Source organism: Artemia sp. Qi Xiang Cuo, chromosome 13 (assembly GCF_049724085.1).
Source record: "Artemia sp. Qi Xiang Cuo chromosome 13, ASM4972408v1, whole genome shotgun sequence".
Taxonomy (NCBI): domain Eukaryota; kingdom Metazoa; phylum Arthropoda; class Branchiopoda; order Anostraca; family Artemiidae; genus Artemia; species Artemia sp. Qi Xiang Cuo.
In genome coordinates this window covers 42,506,714-42,533,301 of record NC_142806.1, presented here as the reverse complement: position 1 = coordinate 42,533,301, position 26,588 = coordinate 42,506,714, and the positions used below count along the sequence as shown (strand labels likewise).

At 35.4% G+C, this 26,588-nt stretch overlaps 1 protein-coding gene across 3 annotated transcripts in view; it reads left to right on the top strand.

The window, feature by feature from the left end:
- Positions 1–2,357: 2,357 nt before the first annotated feature.
- The window catches only part of LOC148945303 (netrin receptor UNC5C-like), a 282,310-nt gene continuing 258,079 nt past the window's right edge, over positions 2,358–26,588 (top strand). For all 3 annotated transcript variants that reach the window (XM_089098698.1, XM_089098696.1, XM_089098697.1), the window contains exons 1-3: positions 2,358–2,447; positions 6,808–6,899; positions 14,531–14,896. In XM_089098698.1, the coding sequence (XP_088954824.1) occupies positions 6,827–6,899; positions 14,531–14,896 (439 nt within the window). In that variant the 5' untranslated portion in view covers positions 2,358–2,447; positions 6,808–6,826. The remainder of the gene's footprint in view (positions 2,448–6,807; positions 6,900–14,530; positions 14,897–26,588) is intronic.

Sequence of the window (26,588 nt, the reverse complement as noted above, 5' to 3'; positions counted from 1 at the left end):
GGTCCCAACTACTTGTGACTTTGACTACTTTGAACTTCGATTGTGACTAAATATGAGTTTGACTGCAAAAACTACTCGCGTCTGCAGCTACTAACGATTCCGGCTGCAACCATTTGCAACTCTGACTGCGAATAACTGACACAATGACTGTGACTGCTTGGGACTGTGACTATTTGCAACTGCAATTGTGGCTTCATATGACTGTGGCTACTTGTAACTGCAAGTGTGACTACTTGCGACTGGTGCTACTGCTTCTACTACTGCTACTGCTACAACTACTACTACTAATACTGCTACTACTACTACTACTGTTGAACTAAATCAAAAGAGTTTCAGTGCATCCAGGTTGTCAAAATGACACAGATGCAATATTTCAGGAATATGATTGTGTATTAAGTTGAAAATTTTAAGGGAAGTTAAGGTGGATGTAAAATTAGATCAAAATAAACTATGTATAGTCAAATTGTCCAAAGGGCGTCTGCGCAATATCCCAAGAAACACTCAGGGTATTATATTTTACATTCAGGATATGTTTTGGGGATGTTAAACTAAATCAAAAGACATTATGTGCATCCAGATTTAGACAAAAATCATATCTGTAATATTTCAGGAACGACAAATGGTATTAAGTTAAAATTTTCAGAGTAAATTGATTGGGAAATTGAACTAATAAAAAATGCACTTAATGCATCCAAGGTTGTTAAAAAGGTGTATCTGTGATATCTCAAGAAAGATAAGGGGAATTAAGTTGAAATTTTCAGGACATGTGGAGAGGGAGTTTTGCGTCTTAAATTATTCTGTATATGAGGGGAAATATTTCTTCCTCAACCCTCGCTTTTTACGCTAAAGTCAAAGTTTAGCGTCTAACTTTATCGTAAAGAGCGAGGGCTGAGGAAGGGACATCTTCTGGTATACGTTCTTTGTTACAGAAAGTTCTTTGATAGCCTACGCTATATGTGATGCTGTAACTTTCATTAAGATTCCTTGACTTCTTGGGGATGTTTTTTCCCTTTTAAAAAAATCAAAAAAAAATTCTTAGGCTGGTAGCTTTTGACGGGTTACATTAAACCTAATGAATTTTATATATTTGTAATCAGCGTAAAAAATTGATTCTTGTGATGTATCTATTGTTATCAAAATTTTCTTTTTAGGTTTCGGATACTATTGGGCCAAGTCGCTGCCAGAAATAAAGTCAAATAATTTTTCAAGGGTGAAACTACCATAAATCGCTATCAATAAATAACTGAAACGAAGAGAAGTTACAAAAAAATAACCAAGTAAAACTCCCAACGAGCAAAAACTACCACAAAATGGAGTAGGGCTAACGCCCCCTGTGCCTTTTAAAAACCAGAATATAATTTGGACTTTAGTGAAAACAAAAATCATTTTAAACTTTTCTCTTTTATAACTTTAACAAATCCAAAATAATTAAGACTTTTAGGAATGGATATCAGTAACCTATATATTAAATTGTCAATCCACATTCATTTGTTTTTTCGGTAATCTTGGTTATAATGATGATTTATTTTTTTTATTATTATGAGAATAGCAAAAACTCATAGCTCCAAATAATTTTTTTTTTTTCACAAAATGACATTGAATGAATATCTAACACAGAAACATAAGAAAGCATATAATCTTGAGCAAAATTTGCAATTATTTTTTCTTTTTAGTTCAATTTGTTCCAAAAATGGCCCGTGGATGTTAGAGTCGAGAAATTCAAGCCTAGGTCTTGCTTTGTTTTTTTCCATCACTTTCGTCATTTTAAGGCTTAAAAAAGAACACAACTCCAAGAAGGGGTACTTACGTATTATACCGATCACATTGTCGTTCTTGATCTATTTGAAACTGGTTTCTCGGTGTGGACTCGAAGACAATCAGCTTAGCCTAAGTAAAATAAACTACTATGCAAGTATATTTTAATTAAATATTTGATGTATAGAGTTGGTTAGGTTAGATATTTCATATAATGCATTCTGGGTGGCCTGCTTCCCATAATATTCTGTTGTAGTTTCCATAATTTTTTTATTAAACTCTTATGTTTTCATCATATTTTGGTATATTTCATTAGGATCAACCTAAACCTAACTTCACTTCTTGAGTGCGGTCGGTATGATACGTAAGTACCAAATACGGTAAACCGTTATATTAGATAACTATACATATTAATAGCCGTACTTTAAACTATGATTAAGAATTACACAAATAAATTTAATGAGTGGATGAATCATTTTATATTTTCCAAAAGATCAGATTTATGTCTCTTTTCTCATTGGTCAGAATTTTCTTAGCTAGCGCCGAGGAGGAAACTTAGCACTATGATTTCAGAAAGCGAGTAAACTACAAAGTCGTTTTAGTTTGATTCTTTCGTTCAAAGAGTTTGTTTGGATAGTGAATAGTATGAAGGATTTATTACTGACAAGTATTTAATCATATAAAAAAGATAAGTACGTTTGGCTGATTTATTGAATTTGTAGTATCACTCTTATATATAGGCTCGATTATCCTGCATGTTCACTCCTAGTTTGACGGAAACCCTCTAATAACAAAAGAATGGTGTGCTACCATTCGATCGTCCGTTACGTAGGCCTAGCCTACTGTTTCCAAATCTAACGGTTGCTAACGTGACAATTGCGCCCCACCCCTCCTTAGCGAGGACGTTTCATCAAACGTCAGGGCCATTTGGAGGGATAAAGGTGGAGTTGGGTTCTGACAAAGGCTTTGCCTGGGGCACAGTTTAGGCTCTGAAAATAGCCTATAAATTCATTCATCTAACTCAGCCAAGTTAGGCTACTAACTCAGGGTTATACATGAAACTTTGCTGTTCTGTAAAGGCTTGCATTATCTTTTGTATTTTTTTTTCTCTTCAATGGTAGGTTCACAATAAAAACTAATAGCCTTCCAGTTTGAAAAAATCAACCACCTAAGTTCTATATATAGCTCACAGCTATATCTGACCCCTTTAGTGAAGTAGGGGGCTAAGTTATACTAATTTGGGTAAACAACAAAATTGGCAAAGTTGTTTGCATAGCCTAGTAATAGATCTGCCCGCATCAAGGGGGGGGGGGGGGGGTAGGGACGCAACTGTCGCGGTAGCCATCATTTTATGTGGAAAGCGCATTGAATGAGGAAACCGGTCGTGTTGCTTAGTTTAGTTCCGAAAACTTATTGATTAAATTTTGAATCTTCATCTATTTCTTCAGTTCCAGAAAATCACTAGTGTGCAGTTTTCTCGAAAACCAGAAAATCGTAGGCACTAGGTTTTAGCAAAAGATAGCTGAGCTGTATCCCAAACGAAATAACTCAACAGCTTGCTTTTCATTGGAGGGAATATTTCTGACCAAATTGCAATATAGCAGCTAGTCACTAAACTGACGGATCAAGGGAGGGCTGACGGGCGGTCCCCCCGAATTTTTTTCTGGTGCCCTCATTCCGTGTTTTTTTCTGTTTAATGCTCTTTTTTAAGTTAAATTGTCAGTTTCGTCAATTAATGGCGCCCTTGTCACATTGACCCCTCCCCAAGATTTTGCTCTAGACCCGCCCTTGAGTCGCCTACTCCAGAATTTTTGCGCTGCCCGAATGAAAAATGTCAGGATTGAATCCACCTCCGAACTAGCCCCCTCTAGGGCATCGACTTTTTAGAGCTTAGAATCTGCCTCAAGTGCATATGGCTTACTGTGCAAGAGAATAAGACTAAGTTAAGCTTGAAAATTCCTTTTTTTTAAAGGCTATGACAGCCTAGGTTGAGTTAGGCCACATAATCTTCAAAGCTTTAAAAGTACGGAAAGGGTGAAGGTAGGAACTTCAAAAAGTCTTCCCTCAGTACCCTAATATAAATTGTAGCTTCGTCCAGATTCCACGACAACTTTTAAGTGAGCAAAAAGCTGATAATCCGTAATCCAATCGTGATTCCCTTCTAGTCAATCCCCGGAAAACTAAGGGCAGTCAACATCCAGATAACTTTCAATAAAGTTATTTCTAAGATAATTTATTTGGTTTCTCGTAAATTCGGTAAATTCTTGTTTTACGTGAAAGAAACTTCCAGGAACAGCTCTAAATTAGACTTACCACTTAAATTAGGTCTAGAAAGTTTTTTTCAAATTTTTAATTTGTTTTTCATTTCATTATTTTGTGAAAATTTGCATTTAGCGCATTAGTCTTTTCCAGTATAAAATATAGGTTGCCCCGTCCGCATGCGGGTCCAATGGACTTGTCGGTCATGTGTCAACCCTAAAACTCTCTCGTCCGCCTGAGACTTTGGCTCTCAAGTTTCTATTCACTTCCACAAAATTCATTTTAATTCAAAAATCAACGGAATCCAGTTTAACCAATAAAAAGATTGGTTAAAGCAGCGACGATTTTTCTCTCACGATTGCCATTCTTACTGAAAAGAGTAAAAATGTATGTGCATGTGACTCGACACATATTTTCATCTTTGTATTAGGCTACTGCGCTACGAAAATTATTTGTTTTGCCAATTCAGGGGGGGGGGTCAAAATATTGATTGTTCCTTTGTCCCTTGACTTTAGGCTGTTCCTGCTTGAAATACAGGTGATTGACGGTGAAATTGTATTTAGAAGCACCTTAACTATACGTCAGGACAGTTTAAGTTAGTGCATTAAAAAAAAAAAAAAAAATCCAAACGCTAAGAATTGTAGATTAGGGGCTTTTTGTTTTCAAGCTCTCTTCTCCACCCCTTCTATACCTGTAAGGATCGATAAATCCTGTGAAGAAAGGGTTATACACGTCTTTGTATTGGAAAGTAATTTTTTCGTTTTTTTTGAGTCTGCTGCTCATCGATCATTTGTCTTTGCCTGGCAGTTCCTTGTATTTGAGCTAGATTTAAAACCAATTTTGACTTTCTGTTTAAAGTTACGCAGCACGACATATCCCAAGTCGTTGAAAATCAGCTCTCTCGAGAGGGAGGGGCGAGATGAGCACTTATAAACATCTTACCAGGGTCTCATTTGGGCTGTAAATCCATTAATTAAAGTTCCATTTATGGAGCACTGCGCCTTTTAAATTTAGCAAAAATCCCCTTAACTGCAGTTCTATCCCAATCTGAATTGACCAAAACTAATTTTTGCTGTGTAAAAAATTACTGCCGCTTCAATATTACCACCTGAGAATTTGAGTTATGGAGCTAACGCAAATCCATCAGTGGCGATGTGAACTCACCTTACACCTGAACTTTGTTAGATTGGGATAAACTCTAACAAAGTCCATCCCGAAAATCCTTATAAAAGGCACATTCGCGCGGGGCCTGTGAGCAGACCACGGCTTTCTCACAACTTTTGTAACTCCATACAATTTTTGGTACTAGTGCATTAAACGTACTCTTTTATATACTGTATATGGAATGTCAAACTGGAGATGCTACAGATACCGGGGCAGATACCCGGTCATAAAAAAGTTGTTAGAGTGGAATTGAGTGAAACGGGTGATCTAATATGAATATTAAAATTACAATTTGGCATTTGCCATTTATGTAATTCTTATAATTTTGTTCATAAGCCATTATAACCGGGTATCTGTCTCTGGTTAGGTTAGGTTACGTATTTAATGTAGGCCTATGGTATGGTTTACCCCCCCCCCTAATGTGCAAATATATAGCCCAAATTTGTTTATAAGCTATTGTTACAACCCCATTTTATGGGCCTTTCTAAAAAGTCAAGTTTGGTTAATGCTAATGAAATAAAATAAAATAGGATGAATGTATAGTAGTTTAGAAACAAATTTGGGCTATATATTTGCAAATTAGGGGGATAGGGGGATAAAGAATTGCATATATTAAATACGTAACCTAACCTAACCTAGGTACCTTCCCCCCCCCTAAAATCCAAAAAACCACGGTTTAATATCGTATACGCAATGAAAACCTTGCTATCATTGCCTGCTCTACAACAGTTAAGACGTCACAAAACGGGTTTTATCATTGCCAGTCTATAATGATTAAGCCGAGAGGCCCATGTAATGGGATTGTACCAAACTATTATATATTCATCCTATTTTATTTCATTAGCATTAACCAAACTTGACTTCTTCAGCAGTATATAAAAGAGTACGTTCAATGCACCAGTACCCAATTTTCATATACCTAGCCCGGTTTTCATTATTTTTTTGAATCCCACTCCCCTTCCCTGCCAAAATGAGCTCACCCTATGTGTTTACCATAGAATGACTATTTTTGTTTGACTCTACCTATAGCCTTTACATTCAAGATTTCAATTGGGAGGGGTTGCCTCTTTCTAAAAAGGTGTTTTTTCCGTTTTTTTTTTTAAAGTGTTCAATTGAAAATGAATTCTGAAGTATTCGATATTAGCGTTATATCATTAATTCACTTACAAAAAAAATGTTTTTAAAAGTGTGTTGCCCTGTTTATTTTTGTTTTAAATGGTAAGCAATATGGTATAAGCAATAGTTCACCCAAAAGAGCTATGCTAATGGAGTTTAGCTATCTAAAATCAAAAGACATCATTTTCACTGTTTTGGTCTTGTTGAACGGTTTATGGACTCTGCTGCATCGATTAGGGACCCTTTTCTCTGTTAATTGGTTCAGGAAACATTAAGATCATTTTGTGTTTGAACTAGTGGCTTCAAGTTGCAGTTGGTCATAACTTGTTTGTACACTTAGTGTTCTTCAGTTCTAAACGATTAAGTTGTTTCAAGAGTCGATCTATATCGACTTACCCGTTTAATATTCATTCAGACATTCAACTTTTTTTTATGAAAATTTTTTTTTTCATATACAAAATTAATACATCTTATTTCACCACGTGTACTAAGATTCTTAATTTGTATTTCCAGGTAGGTTTCTGGTCACAGTATGGAAGTTTTACTAGTCATATCTTTCTTCAGTGTATTGCTTGTACCTGGGACCTTTGCTGGACTATTGGACGGTAAGATAATTATTTATGATCCTTTTTCATGAATAGTCTATGGAAAACCTGTACGCAGGGAGCTAAGGATGGGAGGGGGGTCCATGAGATCAGTCTAAGGTAATTTCCTGGACGAATCTGAAAACAGTGGCCTGAATTGCAACTTTTAGCATTTTGACCGCCCCCTCACACCTAGAAAACAATAAAATATGACCCTCCCTTATAAGAATCTGACCTATTTACATCTACAAAAAAGGAAAAAAAAAAACAGAAGTGGCATCACTGAAATAATAAAAACCAACAATACTGAAATAATGAAAGCCTATAATGGATTTTAGACTTGTAGTCGGGACCAGGGGTAGATCTAGAGCAAAATCTTGGGGGACGCCCAGTGTGACAAGGGGGTCAATGAGGAAAATCTTGGGGGGGCAGTTTGACAAAGGTGCCAATAATTGACCATATTTGCAAATTTATTCTAAAAAAATGGAAAAAAGAAAAAAACAGGGAAAGAGGACGCCAGAAAATCTCGGGGGCCTGGGGTTCCCCCGGCCCCCTGGATCCGCCAGTGTTTTGGATTATAAAACTGTAGAGCTACAAAAAACGTAGAAGTAACTCTTAAATTGGGATTGAAAATTCATCTAAGCCTTTTAGAGCATTGGATAGACATGCGATGAAAGGTGTTTCTTCCTCTGGGATGTATTTTGTCCCCCCACTCTTATGGGTCGCATTTTCCTACTTTGTCCCTCGATTTCTATTGTCCATGAGTGTTCTTTTTCTGAATGAAATATAGTAGGCACTGTATATTTATTGCATGTTATATAGCATCAGCTGATGAATAGCCAAAGATGTAAAGAATTTTATTTTCAATCCGATTTAAGGGTTTTATAACTCTTGCCATGCAATATCTACTATAACACCTTTTTTGGTACCATTCAAGAGAAATGAGTCACTACTTCTTTAATTAATGTTTGTAACAATATGAGCGATATTGAAAAGAAAAAGAATAGTTGAGGTGGGATCCAAATATATAACATCAGTTGGTCATAACATTAGTTGAATCACAAGGGCATTTTTGGGTGTTTGTGCTAAAATGTATGAAAACTATTATTTGAGCCTAAAGAAATTTTTAAACTCTTGTTGTGCCTCACTAAGTCATTAAATCTCCGTGAATAGTAGACGGTATTTATGTATCCTCAATGATCATTATTTTTCATTTTTATTTTACTATATTTTTTTTTTAGCAAAAAAAGATTTGAAATTTTTCTGTTAAACGGAACGCACTCAAGAATTGCGCTGTGTAATATTTGACAGAAATTGGTTTCCCATCCTGGATCGGTTATGATTTGCTTATTTTGAGTGATAAAACTACGATGTACAGTATGTGTACTTTCATTAGATGTTTACTATATAGCGGTGGTTAGGGGCTTGGTTAGGTTAGGTATTTAATATAATGCCTTCTACGTGGCCTGCTTCCCGCAATTCTTTGTTGTGGTTTCCATAATTTTGTTTTTAAAGTATTATTTTATCATCTTGTTTTGGCATATTTCATTAGGATTAACCTAACTTCATTTTTTGAGTGCGTTTTGTTTAACAGACAAGTACCAAAGATCTTTAGATTTTCCCGAGAGCCCGCGTGAGGTCTCACCCGAATGTAGAATATTTCTATGTAGGAACATTCGGGGTACTGATGCATTATATATAACACAGCGCTAAGTCAAGTTTGGTTAATGCTAATGAAATAAAATAGGATGAATATATAATAGTTTAGAAACAAATTTGGGCTGTATATTTGCACATTTGGGGGTGGGGGGGGGGTAAGGCATAGTATATATTAAATACGTAACCTAACCTAACCTAGGTACCTTCCCCCTCCCCTAAATAACAAAAAAACAAAAGTTTAAATAGTGTAAACTCAATGAGAAACTACGCTTTGCAATCAATTTATCTCTTGCAAATACCCGTTTGACGGGTTTCCATTAGTATTTCCTCGTACAGTCTATAGCGCTGTGTTATATATAATGCACCAGTACCGCATTCGGTAACCAAACATACATTAAAAATTTTTTAGCGCTGATGTTTTTTTTAAACCCATCTAATCGGAATAATTGGTTTTCACTACGTATAAACTGCCATTGCAAGAAGAGAAACACTGGATTTAAACCTATTTATGAAGAAACTAATAGTTTATGTAAGGCCATACTTTAATCGGATAAAATGTAAAGCTAATTGGAATTCAGCCACGTGTAATACACCATGAAAGCTAAAATTTTCCCATAGACTCCCTGGGCCTATAAAGAATAATACGGACAGATGTATGGAATAATTTTTCTAAGCTTTGAATAGAAAAGAGAGGTATGAAGTGATACTTCTGGGTTTGAATGGGAAGTTCTTTCACAACCCCTGTTGTTTAATTCAAGTTTGGTAGTCGAATAACTGAATGAATAAACTGCTTGTTTCATTCTTGTTGAGTTGTTTTTTTGTGCTGTGTTTAAAACCCTCGTTGTCAAAACACTTCTCATCTGAAAATGCGAGATGTCTACTCAAAGTTCTTATAGTTGTATATATTCCTGGGTTTTATCCCTCAAGTCTTGTCTTCGTGTAAGCTATTGTTTAAGAGGTGTTTTCTGTTCTTTCTACTTGCGGTCCGTACCTGAGGCAGAGGTGGTTTTAGGGAAGGGACAGAGGGGGCACTTGCCCTGGGCTAGACTTGCCCTAGGAGTACAAAATTTCAAACAAATAATCTAACGGTTATAATCATTTTTGTAATTTTTTAATTTTATTAATAAAGTAGAGGGTGCGGTTGATAAATAGAAATAATTAACAAATTATTGATTAATTAATAAACTGGAAAAAAAGAAAAAATAATAATTAAAGCAATGAAATTAAAATAATTAATAATAATTAGATAATAAATTAAAAAATCATTGAAAAATAAATGATTAATTAATTAATAAATTGAAAATAATTTTGGTAATAAATGAACATTCTGTTAAAATTTAGCCAGAAAAGTTTGTGGGAGACGGGAGGGGGTGCTTATCAAGATGTTGCTCCGGGCGTAAGAGAGGCCAGAACCACCACTGACCTGAGACCTCTATGGGTCCTGGGACTCCAAAGAGATACAGGATGCGTATCTAAATACGGAGGAATTTAAGGCCAGCTTCAAAGTGCTCCATTTGCGTACGTGTCTGAAGTGCTCCCATACATTTAACTTAATAATGAGCATTGTTCTTATCTCATTTTTCTTTTTTACGAGTGTTTTTTAGAGATAATTTTAATTGTTCTTCTTCCATATTCTTTTAACCACCAGCGTGATTTAACCTTCCGTATCTTATTTACTCCGTAGCTTGATTTGGCGTAGGCCTATACGGAATAAAGTCAGTATATCATTTGCAATAACGCTAATAAGGCTTTACCCGACCCCCTTCTTGTTAGAATTTTCATAAAAATGCTTATAGGAAAGGTAAAGAAAAAAGCCCAAAGGGTTGAGTAAAAAAAAGATGGCTCTATATGCCACCATTTTTTCGGAAAGAGTATCCTTTCGGAAACTTATCAAATCGTCCCTCCCTTCCTTTGTGTGATATTGTTTATATGTATCGCGTCGATTTTTTTCTATTCATACCATTTCCCCAAATTCTACAACCCCTCACTGGGGAATGGCATTTTTAATTACTTGTGATATACAGCTTAAAACGTCAAGTTAAGTTTAAAGCTCATTATGATTTTATTACTTTACTCATAGCATTTTTGTAAATGAAAAACATAGTGTCTCGTTACATGTGTAACGGAATCTACGTGTACATAAATCATCCGTTAAAATATGCAATTTTTGAGTTAGATCTATTGCCAATTAACTAGTAACTTCTTGTACAAGTTGTCTTTAAGATATATCTTGCCGTTGTTCCTTGGAGAAGGTTTTCCGCTGTTTAGATCTTTAATATTAATTGGGATGTAATTTTAGATAGATAGAATAATATAATATTTATTGGAGAAATTAATAACTAAGAGAAACGAAGCTGCACAAGCAATGACCTTGTTTCCAACAGGAAAACATCGGTGGATAATTATATGTGAGAAGATTATACAGGGGCTTGGGCAGGACATGGTCTATGTACGAGTGTTTTGGAACACCACATTCTGGAATCATGAAACTCAGCAGTAAGAAAGTTGGTTGGAACATCAGGCAACTTGTATAGTGAAAATTTGCTGTTTTAAGGTTGGTAATCTCTGGCTTTCCCATGAGCTTTAGAAACGATCATGAAAAGAACGGTGGTTCATATACAATGTCTTGACAAATTTTTTCACCTATCTATGATTAAAATAACCAACCCTACTTTTTACATCCTAGAACCCCTCCTAAATACGAAGCTGACTCCATCTCTCAATGGTACACAGAGAGGAGACAGGAGGGACAACTGTCTCCTACGGAAAGTAGGGATAAAATGGAAAACGTTATGATTTTTCTTTTAGCCCCCCTCCCCTCCTCCGCAGGGGAAAGTTTCTGCAGGGTTGCCATTGGAAAGTTTCTCTAGGTGCCTTAGATGTCACTGAGATGGAACTAGAGCAGCATCAAGCTAGAAGCTGTTTTGAAAGAACCTTACAAGTCAAGGCCTGCTAGTAGCAAGGGCCTCTAGATTTGTAAAAACTCAAAAATTATATGGCTTTCCCCATAATTTTCCGCACTTTCCGGAACATTGGTCATTTTTTTAATTCCCGTCCTCTCGAAATAAATTTTCGTGTAGCCTACGTGTCTGTCGAGGCAAACTCATTTCCATTACAATTACCTTAATTTGACGAATTTGTGTGTTTGCGCACAGTCCTGAATTTTTCAACGCTTTCGTTTTTTTAGACTAGGCCCAAGGGCCCAGTCTGGCTCACTTTCTGAGTGTTACCTATTTTCAAACCCTTGCGCCAGCGAGTAGTGGAATAATCCGACATGTATAATAGCTAGTGTAAAAAATTCGTTAGGGTTTTCTTTAAGGTCTATCTTTTTCAAGCATTTATATCCTTCCCATTCTGATTCAGGTCACAACCTCGACATTTGTTGAGATGAGTGGTTTTCTTGAAATCCCCTAAATCATTAAACATCGACTCCCATGTTTCTGTCAAGTGAATTTTGAAGTCATATTGACATTTCGGGAATTAAAAATTTAAAGGAAAATATTCATGGATTTTTTTTCTCTCATCTCTTAGTCAATTCAATGAAGTAAAAAATCATGTCTACATCTGACTTCTCGTATATATTCTCATAGTTTAAAACTTAGCGGAATGGAAAGGGCTATTTCCATACAAATGAAAGCTAGAAGAAAAGGACTGAGCACTAAGTTTTAAAGCAGTGTCTAGAAGAAAAGAATACATGACCTGTGATGAACCGTGAAATAAAATTTTGCCAGTGTGATGAAAAGAATAATTAAAAATTTAAATAGAAAATTATAATTACATGCCCAGGAAAACAATAAAACATCCTAAATAAACAGTATATTCAGATCTTCGCTTTTTTTAGCGATTCGCTTTTGAGTTCAGGAGAGGAGAAGAAGGTGGTTAAAACTTATTGTAAAAAGGAATATAATTTTGCTATAAGCGCGATTTCGGTTAGTTCAGACCGCAAGTGTATAACTAGGATTTATCCTTGGCGAATGGGGGCAGTTTCAGGTCATTAAAGTAGTTTTCTTTGTCTTGTATTATGATGGACTTCCGTGCTTTTGTTTTGTCAGTGAATTTTCGTTTTATTTTATTTTATCTTCTTTTTTATTTATGCCTCGTCCTTTTATGTTTTTGTGTATGTAATCAGTTCAACTTATTTGTTGTGATGTCAAATAAGTTGAACTGAATATTTGTAGAGAGGGGTTAAAAATAAAGGAAGGTTTGACTTTTAAGGAACTACGTGATGCATAGCCTATATTCTAATTATATTTAGCTGTTAAAATCGAGAATATGGCAAAATGTTTAAAATGTCTTTTATTTATCATGTTAACTCTTATGGCTCAAATAGCCCTAAATATCGCAACACTTTTCAGTTGTAGACTTTTCATTAGTACCAGGGGCAAATCTCCAGCCTTTTTACTGGGGGGGGGGGGGATAAGAGGGGTCCATATCCATATAGTCAAGGGGATTGGGATATATAATAATTTTTTTAGGCCGGTCTTTTACCTCCTCCTATCCTTATACAGGTATGTTTTATTATACATGATAGTTCTTATATGTATGTCTTCTTTATGACAAGAATGTGATTTGCTTCGTTTCACCTAAACAAATTAAGATTTACAAAATTGCTTCGAGGAAGCTGAAGTAAAAACAATTTGTACGCTTTCTCCAAACGTGTAAAGGAGGCCCTAGACGGTCAATCATTTTGATCAAAAGTTTCCGTCAATCGATTGACGTGGGCTTTAATCAACTTTCAATCAACCCTTCAATCTTGACCAAAGCTAATCTAACACACTGCTTTTGGTCAAAATGATTGAGTCATTCTAACTTACGATCAATCACCGTCAACACTTGTCTCAAGCATTAAACAGGTTCCTAGACGGCCAATCATGCTTGAGTCAATCGATTGACGAAAGCTTTCGATCAAAATGATTGACCGTTTAGGGCCTCCTCAATAGCCGTAAAAAGCTAGGGTTGATGCAATGGTTGAGAATCCGAGGCGCTGAAATTATGCAGGCACCCCTCGATTTATTTTTTTCTAGTATGTGGAAAAAATCTGGGCTTGATCCAGTGCCATGTTGTGCCCCACTAATATTTTATGTTGCGCCCCACACGTTAAGATCTTCTGGATTTTATATTTGAAGTTTTATTTTTGATCCAACTATTTGGCTTTAATTGCATTATTTCGATAACCCTACCATGGTCTTAATCTTATTTAAGAAAATTGCTATAGCTTTGCAGTGAGGTAGGCTTCAAGAAGGCCTTTGAAGCTTGAACATTTTACAATTGCAGTAAACAAGAATGAAAAATTTAAAGAAAATTTAAATTATAGGGGTTCACAGATCCATCTCTGAGGGTTTTTGGGGGCGGTCATTTTTTCATGAGAAAATAGCTAAAACACGAAAAATTGCTTTTTAAGACACTTCTATTTGAATTTCTCAAGTATTCAGAGCTTTTCTTTAGTCCAGGGATCACATATTAGGAAAGATAATTTTTAGCATCTAATTGTAGCATCTATAAACTTTATAAAGGTGCTACAGTCATTTAAAACTCTATCCTTTGTGTATTTTTAATCACTCATCATGTTATAGCTGTTAGTATTGTCTTTTAGGAGCAACGCTTTGGTCAAAATTAAGTCATCAATTCCAGTTTCTGAATGACCAGGTTCCTTCGGAAAATTGGTAAACATAAATTCTGAGTCTTAATAAAATACATTTACCGATGGACAACATATATTTCCTCTCCTGGACTACAAGCTTGTTTGAGCCAGAACTCTTGAGCTCATTGAACTCTTAGCTAAACTGAACTTAATTCGTTCAGTATGTTTGTACTAAAACTATAGCAGTCTATGATTCGTATTTCTGATGGAATTTTACCGTGATCTTCAGCATGCATTCCTGAAAATTAAGAAACAATAAATATCTTGCTCCGCATATTTCAAAGCAAAAATTCAATCCGTCGATTTTCTCCGCAGTACTTATAAGTTATCTTACTGTTACAAAATTTTCCAGGTGAAGATGCCCTTTTATTGGACCCACTTATAAGCTCGGGAACGGGGAAGCCCGATAATCGTCTGCCAGTCTTTTTAGAAGAACCAGAAGATTCTTTCGTAGTGAAAAACAAGCCAGCAATACTCAACTGTAAAGCTGCAAATGCCTTGCAGGTGTACTTTGTCTGTAACGGGGAAACAGTGAAGGAAAGACAACAGTCTTTGCATGATTATGTTGACCCCATGAGTGGTGTGAGACAGATTGAAGTGACATTGAATGTCACAAGGAATGACGTTGAAGAGTTTTTCGGTGAATACAGTTGTGAATGTGTTGCGTGGTCTTCATTCGGAGAAAGGAAAAGCAGAAAAGCCAAAATAATCGTTGCGTGTAAGTATTTTCGCCATTGTTTATGGGGTGTTTTGGCTGTTGCTGTTACTAACCTGATTTTAAGGTATATACATATAAATATCAAGAACATATCTAGGATTTTTTTCGTGAGGAGGGGGGGGGGGTTACAAAATCTTTGGTACTTCCTTGTTAGCTAGTAGACACTTGAGAATTTGTTTCGCGAAGATCAGACAATAACCGATTTTCACGGTCTTTATACCAGACAATTAGCTTCTGCTCGGTGGAAAACCACATTGTAGCTGTATTTTAACTGAATATTTAGTTGGTATTTTGGTTAGGTTCTGTATTTACTATAGTGCGATCTGGGCGGCCCTCCTTCCATAATTTTTTTTTGTAGTTTCCATAATTTTATTACTAAACTATTATATTTTCATCAAGGCCGTATCCAGGGGGGGTACCCGGTTTGGACCCCCCCCCCCGAAATTTTTGACCGAGTCGAAAATAAGTAAAACCTAGGTAAAAATCAGTATAATTAGTCGAAAACTGAGTCAAAAATTAGTAACCCCCCCCCCCCGAAAAAGTAAAAAATTTGTAACCCCCCCCCCCCCGAAAAAGTCAAAGATCAGTAACCCCCCCCCCCCCGAAAAAGTCAAAAATTAGTACAACCCCCCCTCCCCGAAAAAAATCCTGGATCCGCCCTTGATTTTCATTATATTTTGGTATGTTTCATTATGATTAACCTAATTTGAATTCTTGAGTGTGTACTAGCTAACAAGGAAGTACCAACACTTAAAAAAAATTGGGTAAATTTTTCGTTATTCATATTATTGACTTACGAATAAAGTAAACATACCACTCGATGCCTTTTTTATGCTTTTTCCAAATATAGGCCTAATAATCATTTTTTGTCGGAAATGAATTTTACCCCACACCCCTATATATACCAATTAAGGATATATATTTGCATCCCCCTAATGTGCAAATATATACCCTGATTTGGTATATATAGGGGTAGGGGTATAATTCATTTCCGACAAAAATGATTATTATATTTCGAAAGAGCATAAAAAAGTCATCGAGTGGTATGTTTACTTTATTCGTAAGTCAATAATATGAATAACGAAAAATTTACCAAAAATTGTATATATTCATGTTTGATATGTTCTTACGAGTCGGAAAAAACATTTAGGGGGGGGGGGTCAAACCCCCTAATCTCCTGGATACGTACTTATATATACATATATATATATATATATATATATATATATATATATATATATATATATATATATATATATATATATATATATATATATATATATATATATATATATATATATATATATATATATATATATATATATATATATATATATACAAAACAAAATCAACTGTCGAGTGAGAAAACATCACCGTTTGCAGCGGAGTCAGGAACGGTAACCGTTATTTCCGTTAATCTTGATGGTAAAAGTTTATTGCGAAAATATATTTATACACAAAATGACTCCACAATTCTGCGTGTAAGGACAATAATAGCTATTTATCTTGTTACACTCTTAGAGATACATAATGTTATGTTTGGTCTGATGAGCATCAATGGTTTATAACGACTCAATGAATTTTTCTCATGTCAGCTATGAAATGAATTTGTTCTCCTAAAAATTGCTCATGCATATCAGATTTTTGATAGATTAGATTTTATATTTGCAAGCTGATAACGCTATCCTGGTTTTAGATCTGCTGTTATTAACCACGTTTCATGGTTATCCGAAACATTTGCTGATATACTTGCAGGCACTTACGGAAATGAGGGGTCCTTGAGCCTGTTCCTCTCCGAAATATCAGTATTAGTGCGATATTTCCTTTAAGGTCATACCTGTATAATTTACCTCTTTTGTCCTTTTAAAATAATCTGCCCTCCACAGAACGCCCTCTCTGTGCACATATTATATACGGTAGTTGTCTTTTTATAGTCTATTAATCTAACTGCTCTTAAATTGAATGGTGACATACAAGACTCTAATGCATGGACGTTATGGGGCTATGAAAGACAGCGTATGAGGTGGCATCAGAGCCTCTCGGGGCTTATAGGCTGTATCAGAACCATGGGCGGGGGGGGGGGCTTAAGAGAGGTATAATGCAGACATTTGTATATAATAAGTAGCCTATTTGAAATAAATACGCAGGTTTTTATTTCCGAAGGGACGCAACATTGCAAGGGGGGTGCTAATAAAAAAAGGACTAATTTTACGGAAATTGTAATAAAAATGGAAGCAAGAATCGTAAAACTCTTCAGAATTTAGGGAAGGTAGTGTTCACCATCCCTCAAAAAATCCAAGATTCTTACGTATTTACCTGCTGTTTTTCTCTATAAACCGTCTTGTTTTACCGTATTAAGCGTTTAATTTCAATAGATTCCTGCGCAAATGCCGAACTTGATTATTCAAAAAATGTGCTTGTCTTGGCTCATGCCTTGGTTTTCATGCTTTCGAGTTTACCTAAAAATTTGACCCATCATAGTTGCAGCTTTAGCTGAGTTCTTTTCTTTCTTTATTTAACAATAAAATCATAAACCAAAAACTACATCAACAAAATCTCCCCCATAAGGCTCCATGGCCGGGAAAGAACTAGGAAAAAAAATACCAACACAAATATACATATATATATATATATATATATATATATATATATATATATATATATATATATATATATATATATATATATATATATATATATATATATATATATATATATATATATATATATATATATATATATATTATCCAGACGCTCACCTTAATAATCCCCTGAATGACAAGCTAGGCAGGGGATAACACATAAATCCACCAACTCAAATAAATATCCAACTCAATCCCGAGACATCAACTCCAAGGGAAACCGGAAAAAAACTAGTAAACCTATTTAAGAGCGAACTATGGCCCATCGTAGCCGGAATTTTAAGAATCGGTGTAAAAGATAGTCTTAAACGATAACATCATACCCGGAAAGCGATTAGTATTCCAAAAAGCTGTACATAAAATGGTTTCTTATGTTTGAATAGCCTTTCAATGACTGGCGTTTTTATTCAGTTGCCCTTTCACTGTTCTTTGGAGAGAGCCTTTTTTATTTTTGGTGTTTGTATTTAAGGTTTGTCAGGTTTTTATTTCTTAAAGGACTTTTACCTGTAGTTGTACTAATTGCTTCCTTTTTTTGCACTGAGGTTGGTTGAGCGGAAGTCTTGCCCGAAATATTTTGATATTATTCTTCTTTTTTCACTGGAGGGAATTATGCTCGCATTTTCTCCATTACAGAATTATTTCATTTTTTTTAATCTGGCACACATTTCTCATGCAACTCTATTTTTAAAATACTGACTCTCATACAAATGCAACTGAGCAGCACCTTGTATTCATGAAAAGATTTTTTTGAAAATATCGAAAACCCTCAAAATGATGTTTAATTGAAACAAAAAGCACTTAATTGAAATTGCCATTGCTAAAACCCTTGTTTGTAGGTTGACAGCCCCCAACCTGGAACAGCAAATTTCCAATATTGTTTCATGCTTTAATTTTTAACTGTGAATAAATGTTTTGAAAATGAATGTGTAATAGCTCCATTAGTGGTGCCTAAAATAGGCGCGAGGGTATAAATTGTATTTAAGCCATCCAGTAGATTGCTGATGTAATCTTTTACGAGTGTAATTTCAAAGACTAAAGCAGAATAGTAATGACAGAGTGAGAATGATAAGATATATTCATCGGAGATATGCTTCCTTAATTACCCAAGATATCATTAGTGTCGATTGGGTTCAAAGATCTACTCTAAATTTACAACTTGTTGAACCTGTAGGCTACTATATTTCTCACTGAAAACATTCATAGTAATACATTTTGTCCATATATGTATCCTCTCGACATCTTCAATTTAACCTTATTGTCAGATTCATTTGAAATCGCGTGTCAATACATTAGGAATTCGGTGTAATAAAAATTCGTTTTATTGCTTAAATGTTTAAGCTTCTTCAGTTGCAAGACGGTGTTGGACTTCGAAGGTAAACGTTGCCATGTTAGCTTTTCTGTCCAAATGAATAGCAACAAAAAATCAAGCTAAATGATAAAAAAACAAAAAAACAATCGGTGCTACTGTAGCGGAGAGAGCAGGAATGACATGAGCTTATTGTACTGATTTCTACTGCTACTGAGTCCTCTTGTACCTTAGATTTTTTGCCCCTCCCCCTGAAACAAATACTATAAATAATGTCTGGAATGCTTTAAAAGTGTTTTGTCAGTAGTGAATGTTCTGAAACACCTCTGAATTTCGCTTTTACTTATAGGCTACTTGTATTATCACCGTAAATTAGAAACCGTTCCGCACACATAGATTTAAGCGGACCTATTTAGGTCTATCTAAGACAACCTTCCCATCCCTGACCTGGAAAAGTTTTGGAAAACATCAAAATTCACGGCGAATGTATAGTTCGTCCATTTTGGAGGGTATAAAACATTGGGGGATGGGAGGAAATTTAAATGTGTAATGGACGAATTTTCCAAAATATACGGAAAAACATAGAACAAAAGGAGAAATCTTGTTTTTTCGAAATGATGAACAGGAACAAAGGCAAGCACGCTTCTTCTTTGTGTGTTTGGCTGTGCCTAAGTCCTCCTAGAATGTCAGAATTATATTTCTGGAATGTTTGCTATGGCTTCTAGAAATTTTACGTATGTCTACCGTGTTTTTTTTGTACATTTTCTGAAGACTCTCCAGAAATAAATTCCCGTGCACGTGCCTGATTCAACCGTCCTTTGTAAAAATCTTCTGACCTCCTTAAAGTTTTGAACTTCTTTATTTTTTGAAGCAAGTATTTCAAATGTTATTTTGCTCAAGAGTAAAGATATTTTCGTGAAATATTTTTCAAATAAGTTATGCTGCTCCTTACTTTTCACAAAATAGATTTGTTTTTTAATTCCTTTCTTATCTTAAAATTTACAATTATTGTTACTGACTCATTTTTAGGACCCCTTGTTGAAAAAGAAAATTATCATCAAGGGTGTATCCAGGTTTTTTGTTCGATGGGGGGGATTTGTTTACAAAAAAATTTACAAACGCATCAAAAATTTGTTTATATGTTTTTCTGTTACTATTTCACAAGTCGGGCAAAATTTTGGGGAGGGGGTTTCAAACCTGGTACCCCCTGGATACACCTTTGGTTGTCATCAAAACACGTCTTATATACTTCTCTTGTGGGAATTCTTTGAGAAAATGGGATTACTACAATTTCTATTCCGAAACAGAATTTATTTGTGGTATAAGTAAATGAAATAATAACATTTTCCAGCTTTATTCGCTTTATAAACTCAAAAGGATATTATCTTATGCCTAAAAGTCCAAGTACCCTGATTCCAAATGTAACTGGCAACAGTGTCTAATCGCCATCTTTTCGTGCTATGTCACAATTCTTTTTTAAGTTACTGTTTCTGTTATGACAGAAGAATCGAAAGCTAATGCATTACTAATGAGGAGGCGTTCTTTCATTATAAACAATTTTCAAGCAATTGATTCGTGATTCCTATGACTTGAAATGAATTAAGGAAGTAGACATGAGGGTGAAATGATTAACAACTTATGATTTGCCTTAACCATGATTGTACTTTAGCGTTGTAAATTATTTCTAAATGTTTTTTTTTTAATTGTTAAAGCAACAAGAACAGTTGTCCAATCGTCATTGTCATTGACTATAAATTAAAAAACATTTTTGAAAGAAAAAATAAAGGGCGATATTAAAACCCGAAATGAACAGAAATAAAGTTATGTAATGAATGAAACTTAAAACGAACAGAAATTAATATAAATGAACGTAAATCCCTCAAACATATCCAAAGACAAGATTGCCATTTGTGCATATTGCAAACTAAATAGTAGATTGCTGCAAAAATTGTCAACTGATGTTCTGAAAGTTTTTATTTAACTATACATTTTCTGTACTCCTGTGTGAAATGGGCTTAAAATACTACTACTACTTGTACTTATCTGTTACAGCGGCAACACTTAAGAATTACACTGTGTAAACTCGAGAACAAACCGGTTTCATCTGTCTGTATAAAGAGACTCAGTGGTGAAGCTCAGTGGAAAACAATTGGCGGTTGGCAGAATGCATTGGACTAATATAATTTGGTCTATATATTTGCACATTAGGGAGGGATGTGGGTTAAAGTTTTTGGACAGCCTGAAGTTAGAAAACAATTCTTACTTCATAATATGCAGAAAAATTGTAGCTAAGACATTTCGCATGCAGACCCGCTATACTTTACCCCCCCCCCCCTAATGTGCAAATATATAGCCCAAATGTGGGTCAATTTTTCGTTATTCATATTATTGACTTACGAATAAAGTAAACATACCACTCGATGCCTTTTTTTATGCTCTTTCCAAATATAATGATCATTTTTGTCGGAAATGATTTTTACCCCCACCCCTATAGCCTATATACCAAATCAGGGTAGCCTATATATTTGCACATTAGGGGGCTGGGGGCAAATTTTATTTCTGATGTAAATGAGAGATAAGTTTAAACTTTCCCCCACCCCCTAATGTGCAAATATATACTCTGAATTGGTATAGGCTATATAGGGGTCGGGGTAAAATTCATTTCCGACAAAAATGATTATTATATTTGAAAAGAGCATTAAAAAAGGCATCGAGTAGTATGTTTACTTTATTCATAAGTCAACAATATGAACAACGAAAAATTTATCCAAGTTTGTTTCTAATGTATTATATTATCATCATGTTTTGGTATTTTTCATTAGGATTAAACTAACTTCACTTCTTGAGTGTTGCCGCTATAACAGATAAGTAACCTACTACTAAGAACTTACCGCAGCACCAAGCCCTACCCGAGACCAGCACAGCTTCACACGCTCTTTCTCCACCCCAATATATTCAAAGCCTCCCTCTTTACACCCTCCCAGGACAATAGTAAAAGATTATTATGAAAATGGACTAAACCGGTTGTGATTTGCATTTTCATTCCTGAAATGTTAAGATAGATAATTTTGTGTAGCCTAGCATCAAAAATATTCGATTGCAACTTGAATGTTACACGAAATTTGAATATATAATAGAAATTTTCATTCATCCTTAATGTTTGTGAATATGCTTTAAATTAACACGTCCTGAAATCTGAGTGTTGTACATTTGTTGAAAAAAAAATATCATGATAAAAAAAACTTATAAAGTTCAAATACCTTTGGCAAAAAACAAAAATTGGACGGAAGAAAGCACTATAAAGCTCAGCAATTCCTGCGATCTTAATAATTTTATTGGTTATAATTATTAACTTATCAATCTCATCCCCAGAAACTAATTGTCTCCCAATCGTCGGAAGACTCAAAAGTGGAATGAGTCAAATGATATTATGATGATTATAGTGGAAAAATCGGATGGGAATCATATATTGAAAGTAATAGAATCGGAATCAGTCAAAATTGGTACAATATGTATGTATGTGCAAATCTGACAGAGGAAGGGATTGGATGGGATGTGGATCCAAGAACTACTTTGGGTCCTCTATTCCTTGCATGACTCTGATTTCAAAATAGTGGTGCGCATCCAATATTTTGTAATCAGCTAGCTCGGGAATCCTTAATTTTTTTTTTGGGGGGGGGGGGGTGAATAGAACATAAATTGTTATATGAAATCATCGTGTTTTAATTTTCAGACAATCATGACAATATCTTCAGAACTTCAATAATTGTCATTAACGATTAAGGGCCTTTCCCCAAAGAATCACAGAATGATCTTGAGTTCAAAAAGATATTACATGTCTATATGTGTGAAGTTGGAGGGGGGTTGCGGACATATCTGCTGACCCATGGAAAATACTGGATGGATAGATCCCTCTTTACAAAGTCAAGATTATTTCATTCATTATGGTTGTCATGAAGGAAAATGTTGGCAATAATAGTCACACAAACACAGATACAAAAGATGAAACCATTTTAAGACTCATTCGTTCAATGTTTTTCCCTCCACTTGTTGAGTCTGCGCGTCTGCAAACTGCTCGCCTGCTTTAAGCAGCTTGTTTATCCCCAGGATTTGTTTCTTGTTGGTGCTCTTTATGAGCCGGATATAATCCCTAGCATCTTACCACATTACTGTGTTATCTTACTCACACTGGGGGCAGGATGGGAGAAAAAGGAGACATTTAAATTTCCATATATTTTTGCCTTTTTTTATTTTTTTTTAGTTTTCCCTCACCAGAAATAAATTCCCACTTACGAGAGTGGACAGAAATCCCATATTAATTTGTGGAAAATCTACATTTTTTTTACTTCTTTACCGGAAATGTTGAAGGGTTCTTCAAATTTTAATGTTCTTAATTTGAAACGTAAATTCTGTAGGTTTTTAATTTACCTTGATTGTATATAAAAAGAAAAATCTCGTAATTACTACCATAGCCCTGTGTGCAGCCGTGTAAAAAATGGGGTAGCAAAGTAGCAATGCTATTTGGCAGTTTTCAAATTTGTTGGCAGATTTTGTCTGAAAATACAATTTTTACATGTAAAACTACCTTTATGATCAAAGAAAAGCTGTCAAAACACAAGTTGTGCTGCTAAAGGATCGACAGCTTTTAGAATTCTGTCGAATTCTGCTACTGGCAGCTTTGGAACTTTTTTTTATATCTTCCGGTGTGACGGAAAGCACACGCGAAAGGGCGGGGGGTTTTGACCTACCCACCTCACCCTTCAAATGTCAAGGATTTACTCCTGTGTGCGTTGGTAAATTTATTCCTGCGTAGAAAAGTCTTTAACAATTGTTACTTGCAAGATGCCACACTTTTTGTTTTTTTTACATTCTATGGCCACCTAGCCAGGTCTTGTGGCAACAATTTTATAGACTGTCAATCAGCTTGTGTGTCAAGAAAACTATATCCACTAACCATCTATGGCATATGGTTTATAGTTTCGGCCCCTTTGGGACCCATACCTGTTTGTGTATATCCCGTTTCCCACTGTGTGGATGGCTTTTATCTAATTCCCAAGTCCTTTGGTAGTAGCCACGAGCTACATTTACCCATTGAAGAATTAGATCTGCTCGTATTTCTGAAAAGTCTTTGACAAAACTGTATTATTATCATAAGAACTTTCACTAACAAAAACATAATTGTGTAGTCAAGTCCAGGTAACGCTTGAAATAATAATAGCGTTTCTGCTTAATAAAGGGGCATTAAATCTCTGGCATTTTTGAATGCGCCATCTCATTTAGCCCCGTAATTTCGCACTTAATTTTTTTTTCTTCAAACAGGCGAGGAAAACGATGAGTAATTATTTGTCTGTTTCAACGGCGCTTCTGTATTTGGTCTGTGAGTTGTGTAAACATGTAATTTCGATTTGACTGCCAAACAAAAATTAAATCTGCAATTTCATCCGCTTTTGGCTTCAATTAGATTTTTTTGCTGATAGCCTAATTACTGGTGTTTAAGTATGAACAGTTTGCGTTTCGTCCTTTTTATGTGCTTAGACTAAAATAAGCGTCCTCAATTTCTTGTGATTGCAGTGACAACGAAATTTCGTATAAATCAATTATCCTTACAGCTTGAAAACCATGAGCACGATCCTTTAAAAGGCAAGGATCCAAAGGTGGATCCAGGATTTTTTTTTCGGGGGAGGGGTGGGGTTTACTAATTTTTGACTCAGTTTTCGACTAATTTTACTGATTTTTACCTAGGTTTTACTAATTTTCGACTCGGTCAAAAGTTTCGGGGGGGGGAGTTGTTCAAACCGAGTAAATAGTCAAAATTATATATTTCCCATCTATTCTGTTTCTTCTCTTTGTCTTGTCTCACGCTAAGCTGAAAGAAACTACCGAAAAAAAACCGGTTCTATAATGCGTCAATGAATGAACAACTTGAGCGGTAGGGGCTATTTCATACAAGTACACTATAATATAATAATATCTTATGGCTTACCTACTGTTGTTGAATTCATAAGGTAAACTATACCTTATGAATTTAGGACGAAGAAGGCAGGGACATTTTTTCTTCGTTTTCACGGGTCATTTAACTTCAGGCACATTTGAGGTGAATCTGGGACATCGACAGTTTTGAACATTCTTATAGATTGCAAAAACATCGATTTTTATTACCCCTTTGTCAAGCCTGTATGTGCGGGAACTAATCTTGAGAGTGTATTTTACAGGGACATACGCAGAGTGGGACCCTCGGACCCCCAAGATTCTATATTTTTCCAAATTTATAAACATTCTTTATTCAAATTTATTGATTTTTTTTAATTGCCCCCTCCCTACAAAAAAACATCCTGCGTGCGTACCTGTTTTTTTTTTAAGGTAACTCCAATTCGTAAAAATAGCAAAAACAAAGCAAACTATGTACAATTATAATCAAGCATGGGCAATATGGTGACAAACAGGAACTCCATGTTTTGAATGTGGACTGGGGTGGGATACCCTTGCGCACACGCCTGAATTTTACGAATTTGGAAATCAAGGAACAACCGCTCCTCCTCCAAAATGCTACCATATCGCATAATGAAGGCTCAAAAATGGTGGTATTCCATTCTGTTGAAACAGTATTAACCGCCAGATCGACGCGAGAAGTTGCATCCCAGATCATGGACGTGTGGACAGGAATCTTTTACATATGATCCGTATATCCGTCTTATTTGCATAGGTGATATCTCTTCATTTCACTCACAAACATAGTGTCAATTTGGGGCCTGGACAAACACCCCTGCCCTGCAACTGAGCCTGTGCTTCCTAAGCATCTGTGATTCTGTATCTGAGTTCGTAAAAAGCTTGAAACGATGGATTTATAGAACGGCTTACAAACTTGCTTGTGGACAAGAGACGGGATCGGACACTTCCTAATAAGATGCTATAGGCTTGTGCATTTGCGAAGACTAGTGATAATTCAGTGCAGGGGGAAATGATCAGCTACTTCAGGGTGACGGTGTTCGAACTTGCTCAGACATGATCTTACAATTACCGTAGGATATTTTATTTAAAAAACTTGATATTTTCCCCACTGGGTAGCAGGTTTATCATGTTCTGTTGCAGAGTGAATATTTACTCAGTTTCTTTTTCTTTTACTGTTCTTGGCATTTTCAATCCTGACTACATAATTTAGAAAGTCTCTTATATATTGTGTATTTCTTCCAAATTCTGTCAACAATTTGTATTTACAATTTGTATTCCCCTTGTATTCCTTTCTTGCTTTGCTACTGCGCAAAGGCTTTTGAAAATTGGGTTTAAAAATTAGCTTTTTTCACTCTTGTTTTTTTTTTTGTTTCTTAGCCTCAATTTGTGTCTAACCCAAGATTATTTTGTATTTATACTGGCTTCTTCTCCCCGTGTATTTATTTATTTATCGTCAGTAGTATCCTATATTTTTTTAAGCGATCTTATACACTGTTCACAGCCTCGAAGTGAAACTTATATGAGGAAGGTGGTAACAATTGAAAAAAGATAAGTTACAGTGACTTATACAAAATATGGAGAAATCAAAATAATAATGAGAGTTTAGGAGGGAGGGTCTTGCTTACATGCATGACCCCAGGTAAGTATTTCCCATGGCTCAATTAAAATCCCCCCTTTTTATGCTTGGCAACGTTTATAAACTCGGCATTAGTCATAGGAGCAATTTGTTAGCTCCTGCATCGGATTTCTGGTTAAATATAGAAAACCGAATCGTTCGTTCTAGTGGGATAAACAA